This window comes from Colletotrichum karsti, assembly GCF_011947395.1.
Source record: "Colletotrichum karsti strain CkLH20 chromosome Unknown Scaffold27, whole genome shotgun sequence".
Taxonomy (NCBI): Eukaryota; Fungi; Ascomycota; class Sordariomycetes; order Glomerellales; family Glomerellaceae; genus Colletotrichum; species Colletotrichum karsti.
In genome coordinates this window covers 332,175-350,331 of record NW_024065927.1, presented here as the reverse complement: position 1 = coordinate 350,331, position 18,157 = coordinate 332,175, and the positions used below count along the sequence as shown (strand labels likewise).

Below are 18,157 nucleotides of genomic sequence, written 5' to 3'. Positions count from 1 at the left end.
TGATCCTATCTAGCTGCTTAGTGTGAGATCTAAGTTGCTCTCATGACATGCGGCGGGTCAGCCTTGGCATTTGCTAGCGATTGTAATACGGTAATATGATCGAAAGACTTACTCAATAGCTCAATCGAATACGTGCCTTGCAACTTTGGAGCATAGCTGAGCTGTACTTGGTGGTCTTTTCGAAAGTAATTTCAGCCAGATTATCTCGGTATTTCCCCGTCCATCCCTTGAGAGGTTTCTTCCATGTGTGGACAAAACCATAGAATCTGTAGGTAATAATCCCATAACTTTGATCAGAGCCTCTGTCAATCGAAGGCTTAAGAGTCGCTCGTTCATTTTGACGGCGCGCATCATCTCACATAAACCTTGGGTTCCGCCTGCAGCCAACTGAGTTTACTTCTGTGAGAACTACTGGAAGGTCCAGTAGTAACTTTATACATGATAAGCGAGAGCTCAAATGAGATTCCTAGTGAATAGATTATCGTCACAGGTAATTCATATGAGAGAGGAAGGTGGGCTCACTTACATTCATTCACAAGAACTGGCTTACACGATGCATGTTAATCAGCAGCTGACACCTTGGTGGTATCTTGTTTCCGTCGCTCCGGAGCCTAGTGGGGAACTCCGTCTGATATGCTGGGCTCACATATGATATCTATAAGATGGACTGCGCTGGAAGTGGAAGGAAGAATATAATCAGTCATGTTCATCTATGTTTTCGAGGTCGCCCCGAACGCTTGTATGTCTGGTATCATATATCAACTCCCGCGAACCTGCCCCAAGGGACTTCATGCATCTTTTGACTCAAGCCATCAATGTCTCAATGCTCCATCTCTAAGATGAGTCGACCGCCGGTCACTCGGCCCCATATCCAGGACCCGTGTGGGTCTGCCCGGGACCGGCCGCTCAGGCCCCTCCACTCAATAAACTCAAGCTCCTCAGACGAACCCGAATTCAATCACACAACCTTGAGCTTGAAGCCAACCTGGATGGTCCGCGCCGCGATGAACACACCCACCGCCGCAAGCATGGTAAAGCCACAGAACAGCTGCAGACCAAGGTAACTCCCGCCCTGGGCCGACACGATAGCGCCCGCGATGGGGCTTCCAGTCAACGCGCCGAAAGACTGGACGGCGAAGGCCGTCCCGGTGCGGATGCCGATCTGTCTGATGTCCGAAATCTGCGCGATGAGCGCGGGAGCGAGCGAGATGAAGCCTCCCGACGAGAAGCCGAAGATGACCAGGAAGACGATGATGGAGGCGTTGCTCTTGCCCGGGATCCAGAGCGCGAGGCAGAAGAGGGCGCTGATGAAGGTGATGAGGATCATGACGTTGTAGCGACCCCATTTGTCGGCGACGATGCCGGGCACGATGCGGCCGAGGATGCTGACGGCGTTCATGATGGGGAGGAGGTAGATCACCAGGTTCTCGTCCATGCCCTGCGCTCTCGCCTGCAGGATGACGAAGTTGAAGGGGAGGAACATGCCCCAGAAGAAGAGGAACAGGGCGATGATAGTGACGGCGAAGGATGGTTGGCGCAGGCCGTCGATATACTCTTTTAAGACGAACGGCCTCGGTTGCGGGGGCAGACGGGACTTGACCGTCAAGCACGCGATGCCCAGTAGGAAGAGGAAGAGGAAGGCGACGGTGCGGATGGCCCAGGGGAATCCGACCTGTTCAATCATCTTGGACATCATGATGGGCAGGACCACACCACCGACGGACGATCCAGAGACCATGATGCCGAGCGCGGCACCCCTGCGGCGGAAGAACCAGGACACGACGGAGGCCATGCAGGCGTTGAAGGCGGCGCTGGATCCGATCGAGGAGACTATGCTTTGCGCCAGGATGAACTGGTAGTACTCCGTCGACAGGGAGGTCATCATCAGGCCGAAGACGTACACGATGGTGCCGCCGTAGAGGAGGTACCGCGGGCCGTATGAGTCGTACAAGCGACCGAACTGCGACTTGTTAGCGGCGGCATTGTGAGCTGGAAGTGAGGAGACATACCAGAGCACCCATGAAAGTCATGGTCCACACCTGCAAACTGGTGATCCACGACACGGTCGAGGACGGATACTCCCTCAATGGACCATCGAGATAATACGCGTTGAACAGCCCAACGCAATTGATGAGTCCGAAAGTGCAGAACAGCGCGCACCACCCGCCGAACACGACCAGCCAGGCCTGCGTGCCGCCGTCCGGGAAGTCGGCGGGGTTCATGCCCGGTGGGCCGGCGGGAGCGGCTGCATCGCGGTCCTTGGCATCGGATTGTGGCTTCTCGGACGCCAAGCCGCCCTTTTCGATGTCGGCCTCGGCGACGTTTGCTGGTTCCGGGTAGATGTTTGCTTCCGTCTCGCGCTGCTGTGATGGGATTCGCTCCATTGACTGGCGGGTGGAGGTCTCGTAGGGTGAGCGCTCCGTCTTTTCTGGAGATAATGTGTTTGCGGGGTTGGTCTCCATGACTGTCGACGAGTTGGACGACGTGGAGATGGCGTCGTTGACGCGCATCTTGAGGTTGTATCGGTGGTATTTATGTTTCTATTCTTTTTGCGTCTTTGTCTGTATTTGAACTGTTTTGATGTTCTCTCAGGCAAAAACCTTGGAGACCGTCAAGGGACGATGAGCAGGAGTACAATTGTACTTTTGCCTTTAGGGACCCCTTTTGTTTATTCTTTGGCGAGCTTTTCTGGAACAAAGTACCCTTGCTGCAGGTGATCCAGGTTGGCGGTGGGGCGAAGTCGTCTTTCTTAGTGTCGAGACGGCTCGTTTGTTGGCTTGTTTGGCAGAGATTGAACTGATCGTTGAGCGCAGATTGCAGCCAGCCGTCTTCTTATCTCGGAAGCTGCTGTAAAGACGTCACTTGATGCGGATGCAAAGCAACCCCAGTGATGCGGCTCAGTCGAAGGAATGAGAGCATTATTAATGGAAGCCAGAGACGATGAGATTGGATGCTCGCGTTGTTCTCGCTCTTAACGTGGTATTCTTACTAGGCTCGGAGAAAGGAAAAAAACACCAAGGCAGCCCTCCGACAAACCCATGCTCGGTTTTAAACGCCATGCCCTGCTGGATCGACGCAATTCTGGGTCCGCTTCCCACCCCAAATCTGGGGAGGAGGGGCCGAATCCACGTCCCCGGGGATAAGCTAGCTGAGGCGCTGGCACCTAAGGTAGGTATTTGCCGAGTTGGATATCCGTTACTTCTGAGTTCCATCCCGAGTGGCCGGGCGACGAACAATTATCTTGTTCGTAGTTGGACCATGATTCAGAGCGAGTGGACGCCGGTCTGTTGGGCGCGTGTGCTTCGTCTTCCGGCAGAAATGGGTGTGGAGAGAGAGGCACACGCTGACACGAGCAGAAGTTGGAGACGGTGTTGCTGGGTTCTTTCGCTCCAAGACTAATGCCATTCTGCAACTGAACGTGAACTGCCTGGTGTATCTTAGCGCACACCAAGTCGGTCAGCTATCCAATGGCGAAAGAAGTCTTCTGCTGTCAGCTTGTTGTCTCGGCACCGCATAGCCAGTGAAATGCGAAGCTGCGAAAATGGCATCGAAAACTGATTGATGGACCAGAATCTGTGTGCCCCAACAATGGTTAGATCTCACCCGAGCCCGAGGACCCCCTTGTACCGGAGCTCTCTTCCGTGTGGGGGAACGGCTGGTCCCTTTTTCTCGGCGTTGGGATGAAAACGCGAGCCCCGAACCAGAATAATGGGATGACACTTGAGTATCTGTCCAATCAAGTGCGGTTATTGCCTCGGAAGTGTGCTCGGTGTTCGACTCGGAGATCGAGCTAGGATGTCAACACTCAAAGACATCGATAATACCAGCCCCTTGTGGCTCTGACTGCCTAGCTAGCATCATGCTTCCACGTGGTGACTGACAAGCGTCATTCAAGCTTCTTTCGACGCAACGACCACGCGTTTGGACTTGAGCGAGCTGACCTTGACCTGTCTTTGGTCGGATATCGAGAACTGGTGTATTTCCGAGATTGAATATCAGAGTCATCAAATAGCATCCGCAATAGCGTCCGCCTCGGAACGGGCGTCCGTGCTGACATATCCCGTCTACTGAGTATGGTTCGAACGCCCGCAATTCGCGTTTGCAGCGGGCCGCGTCACTGGTGTAGAAGAAGCCCGGTTTGTTCTATTACACAGTAGATGTACATTTGTCAGCCTGGCGGCCGTGGTTCTTGATTGTCATTTCAAGCTTTTTTGAGGCGTAGCCACGCCATGTTCTGTTTCTAATTCCGCCCTCACCTGACAAACTCCTTCAGGTCTTTGGTATCTTCAAAACTGGCCTTGCCATCGCGGCTGATACTGGCGACGTGGATCGCGGAAGCGCCTTGTTCGGCTGATGTCGTCTTTGCCTCGATCTTGGGCTTCGTCGTCAGCTCGATGGCCTCGGGGACAACGCCAGCTGGGGCATCTGCGATTTCGTTGACTTCGTTGTTGGTAAGAGAGTCTGCCACTCTGACACCCCTGCTAGACATCAGAAGAGTTGTTGGTCCGCGGAACTGTAGGAACAGCCTGTCACCCCAGATAGTGCGGCGCAGCGTTGTGCGCAGAGTGAAAAGCCAGCGGGCGAGGGTCTTGTAGGTGCTCGTATGGCGCATGTTCTTCATGAACTCGGTTTCGGGGAGGAGGCCAGTGATGCTTGGCACCTGGAATCGCAGGATGTTCGACTTGAGGCGGAAGGGCAGGGGCGGGTTGCGCGAGACGGTGTAGGCAACCACGTGCGAAGGATGAGCGACGAACTCTTCGCCCTCGGCGAGGTTAAGCTCGTAGATCTGGCCGGGAGACGCCAGAGCGGCGAGACCGCGGCCTGTGAGGTGGGTGCTTCCCCAGTGGGCGACCGACAGACCGCGGTTTATGCGGGGAGATACGGACAGCGTATGGCCAGTCCATGCCAGGAGCGCATTGCGCTGAGTGACCATGTAGTCGGTCGTACCATCGAGATGGAGAACGGAGAAGGTGGTTGTGGGAGACTTGGTCGAGATGAGTGCCGTCAGAGGCGTCGAAGAGGAAATGCGCTGGTAGAGGAAAGGAACACCGAGGAATGCTCGTGTGAAGGGAGAAAGAATCGAAAGCGTGGATTGGGCCTGGACAAGCTGTTAGGACAGTGACCATCGCAATTATTGCGGTTGCCTACATTTTCAGCCTTGCCCGCTACTGCAACCAAAGTGCCTCTTCTAGTGTAGAGCTGCTGCGAAGGCGACAAGGTGACGGAGAGGAGGGAGTGCGGCGAACCAAGGACCTCGAAACGGGCATCTGTAAAGCTTTACGTTAGCATAACACACCGAAATAACTGTACCCATTGGCAGGATGTCCATACCTGCCGAGTCCCTCAAGCCAGTTCCACGAGCTCCAAAAACATCCCCGCCAACCTTCGGAGCTTCTGTCGTGGGCGCCGCGCTGATCTGGATGCTCCTGCACTGCCTGCAGACGAAGGAAGGCTTCAGGCCCAGTCGCGCACCGCGTGCCGTCCACAACAAGGACATTTGGGCGCGCATGGCGGACATTGGGGGGAGAAGATGATGACGTCGGTCGTTGAATCGTGACCTCGAAGCTCCAGAAGCAGCTCCCGGTCGCTGCTGCCATCAGGAATTGGTGATGCCGCCCGGGCCACGGCGAAAAATCGGAGCTCGACCGGAGATTCCTGATGTTCCGACCCGCGGTACGTACTCATTTCTTGTCTGCTTACCTAACGATTTGAGCTTGCGCACTGATCATGGTTTGCTTATGTCACCTCGCTTAATTTCACTAGCGCCGTCACCCCAGCAACTCGAGGAACGAATTATGACGCGCCCCCTGTTGACAGGGTCTCAGACCGACTCTTTGCATATTCCTTGCACAACATCTTAAACCTCGATACCTTAGGCAACTTCCTGGATCACCAAATCTCTTCTCTAATTTCCCGAGTTCGCGTCTCGACGGAACGAACGAACGAACGACGACACGCCTGTCCTCCGCGTACGGCTGTCTGCTCTCTCTGAACGCTTCCCTCGGCTGCTGCCACCGTCGATCGAGTCAATTTGCAAGGTCTGGCCCACGATGTCGGTTCGTGTGGTCGCCCGAATTCGTCCTCTCCTCGACAAGGAGCTCGACAAGGACACGATCGTTAGTGCAGACAGTACCGAGGAAGGCAAGCACGCCACGCTTGTGAAGATACCCAACCCGAAGAATGAATCCGAGGAGTTCTCCTTCGCCTTCAACAGTGTCTATGACCAACCGACGTCGCAGGAGGAGCTCTTCACCGCAGAGGGTACGCGAGAAACGCCAATGTCGAGACCACGCGTTGCTTTTACTAACTCCAACAGTCGCGCCCCACTTGAAAGCTCTCTTCCAAGGCCTCGATGTCACCATTTTCGCCTATGGAGTCACTGGAACAGGCAAGACACACACCATGCGAGGCGGCTTGAAGCTGGCCGATCGAGGTGTCATCCCACGCCTGCTGAGCGGAGTCTATCGTCGAGGCAAGAAGATTACCAAGGATTCAGGGGGCGAGACGACTGTTGACGTTGCCCTGTCATACTACGAAATTTACAACGACAAGGTCTTCGACCTATTCGAACCGCCCGAGAAACGCAGTGCCTCTGGCCTCCCCCTCCGAGAGAAGGATGGCAAGACTATGGTGGTGGGGCTTTCAGAACGCGCTTGCGAGGACCTCCAGGACTTCTCGAAGCTCTATATTGAAGCCAACAACAACCGCGTCACCGCTGCCACGAAGCTCAACGCCCACAGTAGTCGAAGCCACGCCATTCTCAGGGTCAAGGTAACCCAAACGACGGGAGACACCATCCGTGAGAGCACCGCCTCGGCCATTGATCTTGCTGGTTCAGAAGACAACCGCCGGACCGACAACGGCAAGGAAAGACTCATCGAGTCTGCGGCCATCAACAAGAGTCTTTTCGTCTTGTCCCAGTGTATCGACGCCATCTCCCGTGGAGACAAACGCATCCCCTACCGCGAGTCGAAGATGACCCGCATTCTGAGCTTGGGGCAGAACAACGGCATCACGATCATGATTCTGAACCTCGCACCTATTCGCAGCTACCACCTGGACACCCTCAGCAGTCTGAACGTCAGTTCTCGGGCGAAGCGGATCGAGGTTCGCGAAATCGAGAACGAAGTCGTCTTCAAGCAGGTCCCTCGCACCAACTCCGGCAGCTCTACTCTTGCTCACCGTCAACCCCTTCGCCCCTTGGCTAATGCTCATAACATTCACAGCGGCACGATTGCGGCCAAGGAGAAGGAGAAGGAAAAGGACGTCACCCGCCCGGTCAAGGCATTCAACGTCTTTGCGGATCGCAGCAAGCCGGCTGCTGCTCCTGCTCGCCCTACCGCCAACACTACCCAGATCCGTAAGCCGGCAGTTGTGGTGGAGCGTGAGGCGGCGACGTCTAAGATCTCGAAGCTTGCTCGCCCGAGTCAGTCTACCCAGCCAGCGCAGCAAAAGCTCTCCATCTCTGCCGAGCAGCTGGAGGCCTTGGTGGAGAAGAAGGTCAGCGAGATCCTAAAGTCCAGAGAAAACAAGGAGTCAGAGCCTTCCGCGGCACTGGCCCATCCTGATGTCAACGAAGCTGTCCAGCGTCGGTTGGAGGCACTTGAGCGCCGAATAGAGAACGAGGAACGGGATCGAGACGACAGCCGGTCTGAGGGCCTTCGCTACCTGCTGGCCGCTAGACAGGCGAAGGAGCGGGGCGATGACCTGGCCGCCCTCAAGATGTACGAGCTAGCTCTCCCGTTCTTCCCTGGGCAGGCCAAGCTTCTGGGCAAGATTGAGAAGCTGCGGTTGAAGGTTGGAAACGGATATGCCGGTGAGACGGCGGTGTCCCCGGCAACCCGAGACAGACACGAGAAGAAGCGCAGAAGGGTCGCGTACGATAGTGACGACGAGTTCCAGCATGCCGAGGCCGACGAAGATATGAGCTTCGTTGATGTGTCCACCAAGTCGAAGAGCCGAAAGGCCAAGTCGACAAAGCCTCCTAAGCTGGTCTTCCCTGCGCCGAGTGGCCCTGTCACCCCTCGCTCCCAGTCTCTTCTGGACATCGTCAACTCTCGCGATCTCATCCAGATCAAGGGCCTCCACGGATTTGGCTCGAAGAAGGCACAGGACCTCGTCGACTATCTTGACGCGATGCCAGAAGAAGAGAGTGGAAACATCGAATCTTTGGCGCAGCTGAGGACCATCCCTGGAATGGGTGGTCGTACCGTTGATCGTGCTTATGACGGCCTCGTCGGCGCTGTTTAGAGCGGGTTCCATCCAATCCTAGCATGGCGCGGGGGGACATTTGCATTGGCATGGTGTTTATGGAGTTTAGCATGCAGGCCGCGGTGGCCTTGAAAAACAGGTTGCTTTTAGAATGTTGCATATTGTGCGAGTACTGCCTCGAACACCAGACTCGAACTGGCTTGTTGGTCTATAATACTACTGCTGTTTTCTCCCTCGTCTCGGTTTCCTTTCGTTGACTGTGCTTCGTTTCAGCCGGCAAGTTACATATTTCCCCTCCTAGCCAGCGTTCATCCCTTCGTTCACAGAGTCAATAGGTCGTCCTCACCAATTTGTACTTTGCTAATACATTCACGGACTCTAACCCAGGAATTGGTTTCTCATGACTACTTGAAGAACAACCAACATACTAGCTCTCATGGTTGGCACATCCCGTTACGTAGTTGATGGTCACTCTGCACCCATTCCCGAAATGCTTCGATCCACACTTGTCACAGTTGCCCCCATCATCGGCGCGGATATCTTGGTAAGCCCACCACATGTCGTCGCCGGTGATCTCACAGTACTCGGCGTCGGTATACTTGTCATCCGGCGTCCCCGCGATGAAGACGCCGCAGCCATTGCCAGCCCAATCGGACCAGCAGTTGCCATTAAGCTTGTCCTTCCTGAAGCACACGTCAGCCCAAGACGCACTCGGTGGTTGCAAGGGATACTTACTCCGTCGTGTAAACGAAGTTCTCGCCACGTCGTAAGTAGTTGACGGCGTGGTCGCAGTACTTCAGCATATTCACCGTCGACCCGCAGAGACCGCTTCCCTTACAGTCATACGACACGGTCGGGGTCTCCTTCGGCGGCTCGGGCTCGGGCGCGGGGTCCTCATGCGCCGTCGTGGTAATCGGGCCCGGGGGATCCTGGTGGGCCGTAGTTGTAATCGGCGTCGTGGTGATACTCGGCCCGGACGTCGTGATGATCTCGGTCTCCTCAGCCGCGTACACCGACTCGATGTAGCTCCAGACCTCCGTCACCACGGCCGCGGCAGGATCCTGGATGGACCACGGGTTATAGTCCAACGCCGTGCAGGGGCCGGGGTAGGTGATGGTCTCGGTGCTGCTCGTGGTCGACGTCGTCTCCGTGCCGCCGCAGGACGTCGGCGTCGTCTGGCAGCTGCTCGTGCAGTCGTCCGGGTCCTCGATCGTCGTCCACGGCACGACGGTGACCGGACATCCTACGCCGCAGGATGTTCCGACCGTCTTCTGCGAGTCGCATTCGCATTGGTTGCCGTTGCATTCGCCCGGAGGGTCGCCCGGAGGAGGACCGCCGCCGCCGCCTCCCCCTCCGCCGAGGCCGCCTGGACATCCGAGAATGGGACAGCCGCCTGAGCAACCGCCGAGACCGCAGGACGTGCCTCCGCAGCCGAAGATGCCACATCCCTCGCAGCCGAAAGGGCCGCAGGTGCCGCCGCAGCCGAAGCGGCAGTCGTTTTCGCCGCAGTTGGAGGCGCAGTACATGTCGTCGCCGGGCGGCTTCTGCGTGTAGTGGACTGGCTTGGGGGTGGTTGAGATGTCGATGGAGTATGTGGGAGGGGGCTGGATGGTGATTGTCGTGACTTGCGGAGCACCGGTCGTCGCCGGCGGAGGGAGAATAGTGTAGCTTGTTGCCGAGCCGGAGAGGACGTATGTCTCGGTGACGCTGACAAGTGTGTTGTCCACGACGAGAGTTGTGGGAGGCGGGACGATGCTCTGGACCGGTGTTACGAACGTGTCGACTGGATCGCCTCCGGTTACTGTCACGCCCCAGAAGCTGACGACTGAAGTCGTGAAGATTGGTATCGTGATCGTGGTTGTCTTCAGCACGGATACGGTTCCGGTGAGGGACCACAAGGAAGTCGTGATGGCGGGCCAGGAAACAGTGAGTGGTTGATTCAACGTCAGAGGAGGCCAGTAAATCGTGCAAGGAGCGAGACATGATACGGCTGGACTCTCACTCGACCAGAGACCTGGGTTGGGATGTATTTCTCCTGATCCACCGCCGCCACCTCCGCCATCGTCATCGTCATCATCACAGTCGTCGTCAACTTGTCGCTCCCAGATGTCTCCTGGGAACTCATCGCTCGATCTTTCGAACAGCTCTGACGTGTGTTAGATCAATAAGAAGCGAGTGGAATGTCAGAGGTTCTCACCATATTCTTCAGCTGGTATGGGCTTGGAGAACTTTGGGCTGGCCACGATGAGCATGTATAGGCTGATCACCGTAGCAAAAGCCAAAGCAATGAAGCTAAAACCGAAAGCCTTGCCCATGTTGAGGGGTCCTGAGCACTTGAGATTGTCCCCTGGTGATAGACTCAGGACTTGGAGTCTCGAGAACTTTAACCTTTTGATACTACATCCAAAGGTCTTGTCAACTTTCTGCTTTCAATTATCATACTATTTACGTCTCGGCCAGGCAGCAATCCTGGGGTATAAGCTTTGCGGCACGGTTACCGCCAATGTCCGTTGATGGTGAATTGCTGCTTGTAATACGAGCATCACGTTTCTCATGGTCTCTAGAAGCTCACGTATTCTTTCGTGCCTCGGGGCTTTCTGATAAATTACTTCTTTTGAACAAATCTCCGCATGAGGAAAGTTCCTTTAGCTCGATGGAGACGCTGTTCCTGCAGGATCTCCGTGCCGCAACGTTATCAAGCTTATGCCAAGTACGCACATCAACGGCACAGGCCCAGTAGACAAGCACGATTAAGGGCTCCTAGTTTTCAATACTTCTTGTAAAGCTCAGTCACACGGAACGAACTGGGAGTCTGGATGTCTTCTGAGCCGCAAACACACTAGAATCTGGAAGAGTTGCCCAACTGAGCAGATGAAGCGCATGATGGAATCTATTTTGGGGCCACCCCGAAATGTTCTAGATTGATCTGATTGTCGGATCTGGGGATTTATTGTAGCCTGAAGTTGCGTGATTATACACGCCATCTTTGATCGGTCAGGGTATTCAATGCTGCCTTGGAGCAAAACTTCCAAAAATAGTCTTCATGTACTTGGAAGAGAATATTTCTACAAGCGCCGTCCAGGGATGGCTGTCAACTCATTATCTGTTTAGTCGAAGGGCACTGAGGTTCTGTTTGACCTCTCTCTGATCAAGCGTCCACAGTGGTCATTCAAAGTCCCCGTTCAGCGTCGCTCACTACACTTTCGATGCGTTTCTCCCACTTCCCAACCCTCTTGAGGGTTCTCCTACTTCTCCCGACCTTTATATCTGCGGTAAATGACAGGGCAGGGGCACGTTTTCAACTCGTTGGATGCAATGATCGTGATGTTGACGGCCTTTACGACGACGCAATCCGCCTCGCGGAGAATGCAGTTGAATGGCTAGACAAGATCCCCGGCTGGAGTTTTATTCGATATACCGAACGCAATAACGCAGCGAATAATCTCCGTTTCATGTTTGGAATCACAAAGTCCGAACTGAACGGAGATGATGGCAAAGCACGGCTCAAGGCTATCAGAGGTGCGAATACGGCACGACCACTTGTGAGGCATAATGCTAAAATCAGTAGATGCGTATGTCAAGGTGATCAATGCCCTGAAAACTGGTCAGGGAATGCCTCTTACGGACAGCTTTCTTGTCTGTGGTGACACCAGTCTGACACGTACGACCAATATGGCGGATCTGGGACCTTTAGGTGCACCTGAACAAGACTTTACTGCGATGTGTAAGTTCAGAAGACACTTTTGAGACTTAAGTTGACCTCATCGCCTTTCAAATCAGATGGTGCGAATGGTGTGTGGTACGCCAGCCAGCCCAGGACCCCGGGATCCGACACCGTAAGGGTAATCTTTACTACGTGTAAGTTCTCTCTCTGCCTTGTTCATTCTTCATCAGCTAACAGAGGTGAAGTGCCAACTTTCAGTCCTCCTATTTGTTTTGATACACGAGCGGGTAATGCCGGGCAAACCGTCGCGGGACAAACGTTTCATCCGCGGGCGTTGAGAACGGACCCGAATGAGGAGATCCTCAGAGACGCGATGGACCAGAACGTTCGCAAGATTGTAATTTGCGATGTGGTTTGGGATAAGGAAAGGTTTCGTCCAGCTATCCTACAGGACAAAGGAAAAGACGCCAGCGAGGGGATCACCTTGAATCCCGACTTGATCAAGAACCGTGGCGGAGTTCTTCTACACGAGATGTTCCACATGATCGACACTGACGTGCCGAATGAGTACAAATGTGAGTTCTCAAGTCGTAGACGGTTGAAATGGCTTTTTTTCCACGGCACATTTGATCCGCTGGAGATATTGGATCTGACCTCGTCACAGGGCTCGACAAAACTCTTAATACTGGAGAAACAGCTTACTTATTCAGCAAGTCGGTAAAACTTGCAATGGAATATCGCCCTGATGCCAGCACAAATCCAGACAACTACAGGATATTTGCAGACATGGTGTGGTGGTCTAAGACGCGATGGCATGGAGATGTTTCTTAGAAGCCAGTCACTGGCCGAAGAATCTCTTGACGGGTAAATTGACCATGTAGGCATTGTTTATCTACTTCTAGTAACTACTATCTTTCTGATACTGTACTATTATGAGTCATGTGTTCCCTAACGCCACCAAACCGTAAGGAATCATTCATCTTTTGCTTCCTTGGCAGTCGGTTGCTGTCTTGGTCGTCTTGCTATGAAGGGAAGCTCGTCTATATCTTGGGGGAATTTTCAAAGGACTGTAAACAGCTGAAGCTTTTGAAACCGCAAGAGTGTATGGCTATAACCCTGCAATGCCTACTGCTGTGATTCCGTTTGACCCTCGCGCCATATGTTCACTTAGGCCACGGTATCTCAAATATCATACACACGCACCGGGTGAACCCATATGGCTTTTTTCCGTGATTTCTCTCCCAGTACAAATACCCAGCTGTCAGGTTATCATCTACAGAATGATGCAATCGTTGCTTATGTTGAAGGCCCTCTGTCTTCTCTGCGTGCAGTCGCAAAACAGTAGAGCTAGAGATTCTGGAGATTTTCATCGATATGCAAGGTGGCATGGGGCCACAGCCTTGGCATTGTCTGAGTGGTATGCTCCTGCTGGATCTACGCGTCTCGCCCCTTCCACATGGAGCTAATGTGTTGGAATGGTCGAGATTGAAATTAGACAAGGGCGACTTGAAAGGATCTCGGACTAGAAAAAGAACAGACGTAAGGGTGAAAAAACTCTCGGAATCTAGCAGAATTACCATGGTTGGAAACATGAAGACTGGCCAAAAATCATATTGCATAATCCTTTGCTTAGAGCTGCTGCCTGGAATTAAAACAGCTGAAAGTGATGGCACCTATATCTCACTTCCTGCCTGCTGTCATGAGGCAAAGCAAGCCAATTGCCCAGATCCGGTAACTTGACCGGTTCAGTGTTTTTCAGTAATATGTCTAGACTCACGAATCTGCCAGCAAAAGCTGTGAGTCAATGGAGGTGAACCGGGTCTCCTATGTCTCCTTATCTGGGATACCGTCTTTTAAACACATATAGTTACACCTTGCCTATCATTCACCACCTAGTCAACTCGGCGAGTTCTCAGGGGCCCTTGCATTGCGACCCGCGCCATGAAACAACTCTGTCTGGTGGCCCTTTTTGGGGGCTTACTCGTCTTCCCTCCCTTTTGTTGGGCAGCTGAAGTCTCGGACCGCTTTGGACTTGTCGATTGCAGCGGTCGTGATGTGAACAGAATTTAAAACGACGCTATACTTTTGGCGGGAAACGCCATTTCTTGGATCAACGTACTGCTTGCCGACACCAGTATCGCAGAGGATTCTCAGACCTGGAAAGTTGCAAAGGCTGCTGACTTGATGTTTGGTGCCAAAATGGAGAAAAGAGCACCCCTTATTGGCCCTCTGGAGTTAACGACCGAGGGTAAACGTCGTCTAACATCAGTCAGAGGTAAATAGGGTTTAAGGAAGTAAATTTACGTATTACTGACGCTGTTAGATGACTATACTAGAATTCTGGATTCTCTGAATGATGGGACGGATATGCCTGCCGACAAAAACTACATCTTGTGTGGCACTGACCTGACGTTCACGAGAAACCTTCGGGACATTGGCCAAGTTGACGGCAGCGACTCCGACTTCCAGTCACTTTGTAAGTTTTTGGAATATCTGCAAAAAAATGCCCGGAACCAGTAATGACTTCGAATAGATGGTGCCGGTGTGTGGTATGCCAAAAGCTCCAAAAATAAGAACGGCGTCCCGCAAGTAATCTTCACTGGCCGTAAGACGGGCATGCCCAAGCATCAACGACTTTCCTGCTGACCTGTAAAAGGACCACCACAATCTCCGGACCCTCAAAAGCCAGGCGTCGGTCATGGAATCTGCATTGACCCAGTAACCCAGAAAAAGGTCGTAGCGCAAACGTTCCAACCATCAAGCCCCGAAATAGCCAACGAAGCAATAGACTTGGGCATCTACAAAATTGTTCTTTGCGACGCTATATGGGATCTTCGCGAGGACATCATTGCCGACTTCGGGAAAGATGCAGGTGAAAGGACGCCTGGGACATCCGCAAATGCGGATGACGTAGCCAACCGTGGTGGCTATCTTCTGCACGAAATGTTCCACTTGCTTGATCGTTCCACAGCCTCCACGAAAAAGGATTGTAAGTTTCCACCAGATTTCCTTATCAGCTTTTGGCTCAGGATTTCCATCTTTAGCCTGATCGTTGAGCACTGATCTAATGGAACTCTAGGGAGGGACAAGGACACCAAGATCAGGGATCAGGAAACACCAGATGCTTACAAGATGACTGGTACTATATCTCTTACAAAGACAGGCGATTGGCAGCGGATTAGCACAAATCCAGACAATTATCGTGTATTTGCGGACATGGCTTGGTGGTCAAAAACCAGATGGCGTGGACTAACGCCTGCTGGGCAATCGAAACGGCCGGCAGAGGATGTATCGGAGGACGACTTATTTGAGTCGCCCTCTGATGAATCTGACTCTGACAGCACTGATGGATAGGGCTACGTAGAAGCATTAGCTGAATTTTGACCAAATCAGCCCTTTTTCTAAACCGAGACCGAGATGGTCTTTTGGTTCGCTCTTCCAAGTGAGCCACGATACTTGCTTATAGATACTCGGGCCTTGATCCAGTGCCAACATACGAACTCACACAAACCAGATGATACAGCAACTGGGGCCCGATAAATTCTCCGAAGTGAAAACAATGCGATATTATTAGGCGGATCGTGAGACCTCTGTGGCTTTCATTGGAGACTCTGATTCTGCATTGGCCGAGGAGCCATCCGGAAAGATGGGATGAAATCCGAAATGTTTGAAATTCCTTCCCAGTGTGCATACTAAGAATAGCCGCGGCATGTTGCGGGCAATAGGAAAATAAGACAATCAGATTTACCTCACATCATCTCATCATGGGATGATTCGCATCAAGGATTGCCGAAGGCTGGTATTTCTCACAGATATCCAGTCGGAAAACAATGCGATGATGGTTGCAACCCTTCCACCGAGTCACGAAAGCTCGGACGCAGAAGTCAGAACGACTCGTACAAGTCATGTTTGGCGGTGATGCCCGAAGTGACGCGCGTCTGGTTTGATTTGTGCAAAAAAATCTTGTTTTCATTGCTGCATACTATGTCATAATTCATCGGCGAGCCATCTAATGACACGGAGCGACTCCATCACGCTTTGGTGTCTCTGGCTCACTTCCCTCAGAGCGTAGTTCCCCATCATCATCATCGGGGAGAGCGACCCCCCCGAAGACGGCTCCGAAACCCCATCCGTATCCTGGCTCGCGCCATCCTGGAAATCATAGCTGATAGATCCATGCCTGACCGGGTATCCTCCACCCTGGTTCTGTCCCATCATGTGGTTGAACGCGGGGTTCTCTATAGAAACAGCCACGAAACGACTCTCCGTGGACTTGTGCAATCGCTTCATCATTCGTGACAGGAGGAAAACCACAGAGTTGACGTCCAAGTCAAAGGAGCTGACGAGGTTGAACTTGTTGATGTTTCCGCCCTGAGCGTTATTGAAGAAAGGCTGCGCCAGGCCCATGTCGCTGGTCGGACTGGGTCCCTGGCTTTGTCGAGAGCATTGCAAACGCGCTCTGAGAGCCGAGAGCAGCTCGTCGTAAGAGTCCAAAAGAACAAGATAACATGTGATAAAGAGAGAAATGGTGATCGCATAATTGGGGTTCTGTTGTAGTTGAGGATCCGAAGCTGTATATGTGGCAGCGGGAGCGTTGAAGCCCGCAGGGTCGGATCCGGCGCCCCATGATGAAAGTGGTGAGGTAGACCTTCGGCCCTCTACGCTGGGTCGCAGCTGAGGCAAGCCCTCAACGATCTCAATGAGCGTCTCGGTTGAGTGCACTGTCGTGTTGATCAGAGCTGAAAGACCGTCTATTTCCTGTATCTTCGCCATGTGGCGGGCAAAGAGGCGCGATTGCAAATCGAGAAGCCGCTGGGTCGCAGGTTCCGTTGACTTTGGCTCGGGGGATGAGGGGAGGGTATCGCAGGCAAAGGATTCCGGGTGTCCAAAGTCGTGAGGCTGTTCACAGCTCTGCATCCATGCGTCGTCAGAGCCGTTGGGAAGAGAGCCAATGGTCGTTGGGGGTGTTAAAGGCAGGGCATGTGTTTCGGGAATGACGGCTTCTTCATGATGATCCAAGAATCCAAGGGAGTCGTGTTCCATCCATTCGGCGGCAACCATCTTATGGTCGTTGTGTTGCAAGAGCCCCAGCAACGGATCTTCGAAGCTCTCCACCCATGTTGCATCCTCTGCAGGATGGCTCTGAATGATACCCAGCCCATATTGAAACTCGTTCGCCTCGTTGGTTGGCGTTGGAACCATGTCGGACTGGGTTGATTGGATGGTCGTGCTAGACATTGTTGAAGCGCGGCGGTATCCCGATGAAGGTGCTGCTGCTGCTGCTGCCGCTGCGTTGACGTTGTCCTGGCTTAACCTCTTCTTCGCCGGCCGGCCCATACGTCGCGGAGGGCTGTAGAAGCAGTCGATCTGAAGGCGTTGGCATCTCTCGCACTTTGCTGCTCCGGATTCTCTGGAGCAACGGCTCTTAAGAGCTCGGCAACGGTCGCAGGCGCTTCTTTGTGAGAACAACATGTTGGCGGTGTGGTTCATGTACATGCACGACAAGTTGAGAAGAGACGAATGAAGTCAAAGACACCGGGTGACAACCAACGAAGCTTATATCTACTTGTCTCTCGCGAAAGAAATAGGATGCTTCAAAAATAGTCAACCTTGCCAAGACGCGCCTTAGCCACGCCAAGTGCATCCGCGCGTTCGACTCATGTCGGGGTTCTTGCGCGGGGGCGGGGAGGCTTGTCAGATCTAGATGAGATGTCTCGGTTCAACCTGCCCCTCCCTTTTGGGACAAGCAATCATGCGCATTGTCGATTTCTTATTTTAAGGTTTGTAGGAAACCTCTCGCGTGTGATATGTCGACTCAGCGGCCATTTGCATGTCAAGATGCCGATCCGACTTGGCGGACATTGCCTTTACCACAACTCTGGAAAGCTGGCAACCATTGGATGGGCGACAGGGCCTTCCTGCTGAGCGGGAGAGCTCCGCCGAGCCTTTCCTCCAGTTCGTTGACCGGTTTCCTAGCTATGCAACACCAATATGTCCCTCCGAACCTTCTTTTGAATTGTGGTCCACCGGGAAACGACGCGGAAGACGGGGACTGGGGTGATACTCTAACCGAGTTGCCGCAATTACGATAGAGGCAATTCCCACGCGGTGTTGGCGGGCCGCTTGCGGGCTTCGGAATGTATCCAAGACCGCCGTTGTTTAGTTGTTAGGTTCCTTGAGCATATTGTTAGTCCGACGTACTTCGTGACAACTTCGTGACTCTTCTTCTAAAAACAACAGCCTGCCAAGACCAGTTCCGCCAAGACCAAAGCCTCAAGTGGG

The 18,157-nt window shown here is 53.3% G+C and overlaps 6 protein-coding genes across 6 annotated transcripts; 2 read left to right on the top strand and 4 right to left on the bottom strand.

Moving 5' to 3' along the window:
- Positions 1-958: 958 nt before the first annotated feature.
- On the bottom strand, positions 959-2,510 carry CkaCkLH20_08251 (major facilitator superfamily transporter; the record flags this gene model as incomplete). Its single annotated transcript, XM_038890966.1, has 2 exons — positions 959-1,960; positions 2,010-2,510. The coding sequence occupies 2 exons, from the start codon at positions 2,508-2,510 to the stop codon at positions 959-961; spliced, it is 1,503 nt and encodes a 500-aa protein (XP_038743729.1).
- A 1,742-nt stretch (positions 2,511-4,252) lies between these two features.
- On the bottom strand, positions 4,253-5,518 carry CkaCkLH20_08250 (altered inheritance 24; the record flags this gene model as incomplete). The annotated part of the gene is made up of 3 exons (XM_038890965.1): positions 4,253-5,098; positions 5,149-5,267; positions 5,332-5,518. 3 exons carry the CDS (start codon positions 5,516-5,518, stop codon positions 4,253-4,255), a joined length of 1,152 nt encoding a protein of 383 aa, XP_038743728.1.
- A 532-nt stretch (positions 5,519-6,050) lies between these two features.
- CkaCkLH20_08249 (kinesin family protein) lies at positions 6,051-8,250 on the top strand (the record flags this gene model as incomplete). The annotated part of the gene is made up of 2 exons (XM_038890964.1): positions 6,051-6,261; positions 6,317-8,250. The coding sequence occupies 2 exons, from the start codon at positions 6,051-6,053 to the stop codon at positions 8,248-8,250; spliced, it is 2,145 nt and encodes a 714-aa protein (XP_038743727.1).
- A 388-nt stretch (positions 8,251-8,638) lies between these two features.
- On the bottom strand, positions 8,639-10,574 carry CkaCkLH20_08248 (uncharacterized protein; the record flags this gene model as incomplete). The annotated part of the gene is made up of 3 exons (XM_038890963.1): positions 8,639-8,894; positions 8,947-10,357; positions 10,409-10,574. The coding sequence occupies 3 exons, from the start codon at positions 10,572-10,574 to the stop codon at positions 8,639-8,641; spliced, it is 1,833 nt and encodes a 610-aa protein (XP_038743726.1).
- Positions 10,575-11,663: 1,089 nt separating this feature from the next.
- Positions 11,664-15,229, top strand: CkaCkLH20_08247 (uncharacterized protein; the record flags this gene model as incomplete). Its single annotated transcript, XM_038890962.1, has 9 exons — positions 11,664-11,730; positions 11,780-11,935; positions 11,992-12,069; positions 12,121-12,272; positions 12,327-12,450; positions 14,199-14,351; positions 14,409-14,480; positions 14,532-14,864; positions 14,955-15,229. 9 exons carry the CDS (start codon positions 11,664-11,666, stop codon positions 15,227-15,229), a joined length of 1,410 nt encoding a protein of 469 aa, XP_038743725.1.
- Positions 15,230-15,862: 633 nt separating this feature from the next.
- CkaCkLH20_08246 (uncharacterized protein) lies at positions 15,863-17,212 on the bottom strand (the record flags this gene model as incomplete). The annotated part of the gene is made up of 1 exon (XM_038890961.1): positions 15,863-17,212. The coding sequence occupies one exon, from the start codon at positions 17,210-17,212 to the stop codon at positions 15,863-15,865; it is 1,350 nt and encodes a 449-aa protein (XP_038743724.1).
- Positions 17,213-18,157: the final 945 nt, after the last annotated feature.